At 44.5% G+C, this 6000-nt stretch overlaps 1 protein-coding gene across 1 annotated transcript in view; it reads right to left on the reverse strand.

The window, feature by feature from the left end:
- LOC308654025 (UPF0524 protein C3orf70 homolog) overlaps nt 1-2888 on the reverse strand; it is an 83066-nt gene extending 80178 nt beyond the window's left edge. Inside the window, exon 1 of the mRNA XM_081302856.1 lies at nt 2370-2888. Coding sequence (XP_081158982.1) covers nt 2370-2565 — 196 coding nt within the window. The 5' untranslated portion in view covers nt 2566-2888. The remainder of the gene's footprint in view (nt 1-2369) is intronic.
- Nucleotides 2889-6000: the final 3112 nt, after the last annotated feature.

Consider the following 6000-nt stretch of genomic DNA (forward strand, 5'->3'; position numbering starts at 1 on the left):
GTATGCTTAGGTGACTAGGTAATTGTGTGAACAACTTTAAGTAGTCATTAATGAATTGCTATTGAGTTTCAGGACTCTATAAATTTTTCCTAATTTTCCTATTTTATTAATAATTAGAATGAAGGTATATAAAGTTAATATACACTGTTGGTATCTAAGATGGGCATGACATGAACCTAGGAGGAATAACTAATATGTATTATTAAAAAGCTGGAATGAAAAAAACATAGTAAGAAAAATAGGCTAATCCTCCTAAAATAAGGAAAAAGATCTAAGGTTATCTATACTTGTGTCTAAAAATATAGCTATAATTTTGAAAAGGAAACTGCCACAACTGGCTTAATTGCTCCCATAATATTTTTTTTTGAAGGGCCCATTCAATGGCTCTAGTTGATAGCAAGCTTAGTTCAATGTGACAGCAGCAAGCTCAGTATGACAAGATGTGGATATCAGAAGAGCTAATGTGACTCTATAGCTGCAGCAACAGAAGTATCTCAAAGACGGGAATGTAGCAGTCTTGCTCCACTCTGGTCTGATCAGACCACAACTGGGATACTACCTGCCTTTCTAGGGTCACAACCTTTACAGGATCATGTTCATTGGCACAGGTTCAGAACAGAACCAGGATGCTTAGGAGCCTGGATACTCTTCCATAAAAGGGCAAAAGGCAGTGTAAATTTATAAACAGGACAAAACAATGGCTTCAGAGGAAAATGGTGGCTATCTTCATTCAGTCACTCAATGAACATGAAGTTCAAACCTATTACAGAAAACACCAGGAAAATCTATTTCATTATGAGAATGGCCAGGGATAAAAAGATAAGAGTCACTGTCTAAAAAAAAAAAATTCCCATGCATATTCAGATACATATATGTAAACAGCTCAAACAGCCAATTCTTCTGAAAAAGAATTTGTTCTATATGATCTCATAAGGCACAAATAGGACCCGTGGAAAGAAGTTAGAAAGTAAAGATTTCAGCTCCTTATAAGGAAGAATATTTTAAGAGTCAAGGCTAATGAAGGAAGAAGCTAGCTGATTAGACTGTAAGGTTTCCAACAGTAATGGTGCACTTAGAAGGGATGCTGTAAACAGGCACTGACTTGGACCAATTTAAACCTTCCTCATAGTCCACACTATGCCTCCGCAGGAAAAATGCCTCACCAGACTCCTACTTGTGTACTTTAGCACCCAGGTTTCCCATGATTGCTACTTCCAACTATGTAACCTGTCCCCATTGCTTTCTCTAAGCACAATAAGAATAATGTGACATAAGAAGAAACTGATCCATCAGCAGATGGAAGACAAAAACAGTACTGCTCCATGTGCTTTGAATTTGTTAAGAAAATGCAAGGATTTTCTATCCCTTTATTCACAAATTCGACTAAAAATATCCAATCGTGTTCAGTTAAGGTAAAAAGGGATTTGTTATATACAGCATCTTTGGTGAGTCACTTTCTTTTAACCAACAAGGAAAAAATAATATTAAGTTCACTTGAAAAACTGTGTCCTAAATAAGCACACGAAAACCTTCTAATATTATGTGGAAACTAACTTTAGAATGTATTTCTAAAAAGAAATGATTCATCATATAGAGAAGGCCAAATACTATGAACTAATCAAATTGTGGAATTCTGATTAAATGGCTACTTAAGTTTAATCTACTTAAAAAATCAAAGGCAGCATAAAGACAGAGAAAGGTCCCGGACCATGTAGTTCTAGCTTTCATACATTAAATTAAGATCCTTCAAGCGTATCTACAAGTCAGTTTATTTTCTAATTCTTAAACACACTCATAACTTGGATTTAAATGCTGCAACTAGGTATCTAAAGAGTGTGCCCTCCAAAACGGTTCCTTTAAACTTCCTGGAAGCAATTCCTCACATTTCAGCGCTTTCTCAGTTGGAATATGATCAATGGGACAAGTTCAATTTCCAAGACTTTTTTAAACAGCAGTCGGGAAGCCAAGTGAGAAAGAAAGTGAGGCGCTTCTTGCACCACCGACCCCCCAACGGAGGCTTCCCCTCCGCTGGCCATCAACTCCACTGACGCTCTACCACTTCTCAAAACACGGCCTGGACATTTCTGGTACCAAAGAAAAAGCTTGCCGGGACGAGGGCATCCCCTTTTCGTGCCAGTGACCAGAGCTAACCTCCCCCCGGGAATTCCTCTGGTTGCCAAGGCAGCGCAAGCCCAGGCGTTGCGCTTCTGGGCAGTTCTAGCGACCCGGAGCTCAGCGCGGCCCCAGCCTGCGGCGCGGCAGCCCCGGGAGAGCGCGTAGCCCCCGGCTGCACCGCGCCAGCCGCGACCCGCACGGCCCCGCGGGTGCCCCCAGGACCGCGATGGTAGCGGACACGCGGCTCCACTTACAGTGACACCATCCTAGGTGACAGCACCAGTGCAGCTTGAAGCACTTGCCATGGCTGTGAGTGGCACAGATCGAGAGCCCGTCGCACGGCTGGAAGTCGGGTCTGCGGGCGGCGCAGCTCCGCGCCAGGGCCTGCGCCTCGTCCACTTTCTCGCTCTTCCAACCCCGTTCGGGCGCCGGCGCGGCGGCCGCACTCATTTCCTCTTCCTCTGCACGGAGCCGAGGCCGGGAGCCCGGAAAGTGGCGTCTGGGCGGACAGAACGCTGAGCCGGCTGCAGACGCGGGAGGGCGCGGCGACCACGGCGGCTGGTGCGCGGCGGTCCCAGGCTCGAGGAGGAGCCGCCCCGGGCTGCTGCTGCGACGGGGCTGGGCCTGCCGCCTCTCTCCGCGCCGCGCCCCCACGCGCACGCGCACAAGCACACGCGCGCTCTCGCCGCCACGGCTTCCGCCACGCGCCCTGGATGAGCCCGGCCTCCTCACTCACGCCTGGACCTGGAGCGCGGGCGTTGGCGTGGCCTCCCTCCAAGGCGAGTTCCTGCAGCTCACTCCCTTGTTCCTCGGAAAGACTCCAACGGAGGACCGTTAGGACAAACGCGCCTTGGTCGCCTTGTCTGGCCACGCAAACCAGCTCACAAGCACGCTTCCCTCACACACTTCCTCCGAGCAGAGTCGCCTGGAGAATGGCAGACACGTGCACACGCTCCACCGAGGACTGTGCACACAGCTTACACGCCCGCCCGACCCTCTTGATAGGAGGCTCTGGACGCGTCTCTGAGCGAGGTGTTCTCCCCCCTCCCTCTCTCCCGCTCTCTCTCTCTCTCTGTCTTACACACACACACACACACACACACACACACACACACACACACTATAGCCTCTTTGCAGGCGCTTCTCACATTTCTCTCATTCACCCTTCTCATGCGACCAGAGAGTCCTAGGGGACACATATGCCCCCACGCACGCTCAATCCTGGGCCTGCCTTCTACTCCCAGGTCCAGCTCAGGATAGTGGCCAGCACCACCACTTCTTCCCTCCGACACCCAACTTTTCCAGTCTGCAACCCACCTGATTTAATGGGAAAGCAACCAACTGACTGCAGTCTGTTTGTGTGTGTATGTGTGTATCTTGTGCACTGTTTGATGAAGCGTGCGTGCACAGATGTGTGTTAATGTAGCGTGGGTGATATCTGAGTGGAGTGTGTATGTGGCATGCAGGTGGGTATTATATAGTGTGTATATGGCTGTGTGTATGTGTGTGTGACAGTGTGGTGCATGCGACTGGAAGGGCAAGTATGTGCATGGTCCATGTATAAGGATGGAGTTGGCATGGGTTGGTACTCAAATAGTGCTCATGTCTGCCTTTCTTTTAGTGTTGTTGCCTACCCTGGCCAGTGGGTATGACTGGCCTTGCTGGTGGCTGCCTGCCACTCCCCCACACACTGGGCTTGCATTTTTCCCTCCTGGCCACAAGTTGCTCCAAGTAGATTTTCCATGCCAGACCCTGCTGCTGAGAATGGACCCCAGGCTGCATTCAGTGAAGAGAGAACAAAGCATTTGCTTTTAGGGAGCATTGTTGGGGATTGGTGTTTCCCTGCAATGGGACCAGAACCCAGCCTGGAATGCAGAAAGGGATGGGACACCCGTATTTGCCAAACGATTTTCAGAGTGCCGGAAAAGTGCCTATAATAACTGATGTTTCAGGGAAAAGAGAGCCTTTCAACACAAATGCTATGCTGGAACATGTTTATGCCTAAGCCCCTGTTCTCCACTACTTTCCTTTTCTGCTTTGCACTGAAAATGAGACTCATCCTGGTTTACAGAGAGCCAAATTCATCCTCAAGCCCTGAAAAGCTGTGATGCCATAGCAATCTTTCATCATTTTCCCTTTTATTTAACCTTGGCTTGAGAAGGAAAATGTAATTTGCATATATCTGATTCTAGTGAAATCTTTATTAGGGAATGGAGAGAAACTCACTTTGGTGGCAAAGGTATTTTCAAGAAATGTCTGAATCTAAATCACAAATGATGATTCCCCATTGACCTAACACTGAAACAAATGTAAACAAGAGGCTTCATCTTTCAACCTTCCTCCCTAGGTGCCCACCCCACTCAGTACATAGCCAACTTATAAAATCCACTCCTTCCTGCTGTTAAATTCATATTCTAGTCCACCTCAGAATAACATGAGAAAAGGAAAAGAAAATCAAAGGAATGCACACCATGTTATTACCACACCAAGCCAACCAAGAATTTTTTTAAGGAAGGGGTATTTCCATCTGTTATACCCTGTATTTCTCTTCCAACCTATAAATTCCCTCTAATACTGTCTATAACATATAAGACCTAATAATAGAATCCCTTCAGTAATACTTCCACAGGCTTCTACTCTAAAATGAACCATATTATAAGATTCCACTAAATATGAAACCTACCATCTTTGGCTAGTGAAAAATGAGCATGAGAAAGAATATAGAATAACGCTTTAGCCAAGAGGTACCATAAATACCCGAACATTCTTCTTACATTAGTCACATGACCAGAAACTGAGACATCTGTGTATTTTCTAATCCATGACACTTGCTCCACTCCCTTGCCCTAAATATGTTATTTTAATGTTTACTGAGTAGAAAGAGGTAAGTGCAGTGACCTCTCAAAAATATACAAACAGCTTTTAGTATGTGTTGTTCGAATATCAGTTTTTAGAGTTCTATTATGGAAAATTCCAACCTACACAAAAGTCAAGAGACAAGTAAAATGAACTCCTGTACCCATCGCCTGATTTCAATAAATTATTAAATCATCTAAAAAAATCTTATTTCATCTATAACTTCACCCACTCCTGACCTTCACCCTGCCACTAGATTAGTTTGAAGAAAATCCCAGACGACATATAATCTCATCCATAAATATTTCAGTCCAAATATGTATCTCTAAAGGAACTTTTAAAAATGATGACACACAATACCAGTATCACATAAAAGCATACAATTTGATCATAAAGATAAACTTGTCCCACAATTGTTAATCACATCTCTAATTCTCCTTTAAGAATGCCACTCTCTCTGCCTGGAATTTTCCTCTTCCCCCTTCTTCTCCCCTCTTCAAATTCAAATTCAGTTACATTTCCTCAAAGAAGCTTTCTCTGGCAAACCCAGACTAAATTATATACACTCTTCCTTCATATCACTCATCCCAACTTTAAACTATATGAAGGAATTATGGAACTAATGTCTTTTCCCATTTCCCTCTCCCCATACATACTGTAAACAACAACTTCTTCTTCTTCTTCTTCTTCTTCTTCTTCTTCTTCTTCTTCTTCTTCTTCTTCTTCTTCTTCTTCTTTTCTTTTTTTTTTACAACTAGGATTTTAATCTTTAACTCTCTGTAAGCTCCTTAAGGGCACAAATATGACCTCTGTCTTGTTCACTATCTTGTTTCCACTTGTGTTAGTCAGTTTTCTGATATTATAACAAAACAGCTGAGAAAAGCATTTTAAGAGGAGGGGAGATTTATTTTGGTCACAGTTTCAGAGATTTCAGTCCATTGTATCTTGGCTTCATTGTTTCTGGGCATGTGATATGGCAGAATGTTATGGTGGAGAGGGTGTGGGCTAGGAAATATGGCCCCAGGAACC

The sequence above is a fragment of the Spermophilus citellus genome (assembly GCF_964194105.1).
Source record: "Spermophilus citellus genome assembly, chromosome: 7".
NCBI classification, from domain to species: Eukaryota; Metazoa; Chordata; class Mammalia; order Rodentia; family Sciuridae; genus Spermophilus; species Spermophilus citellus.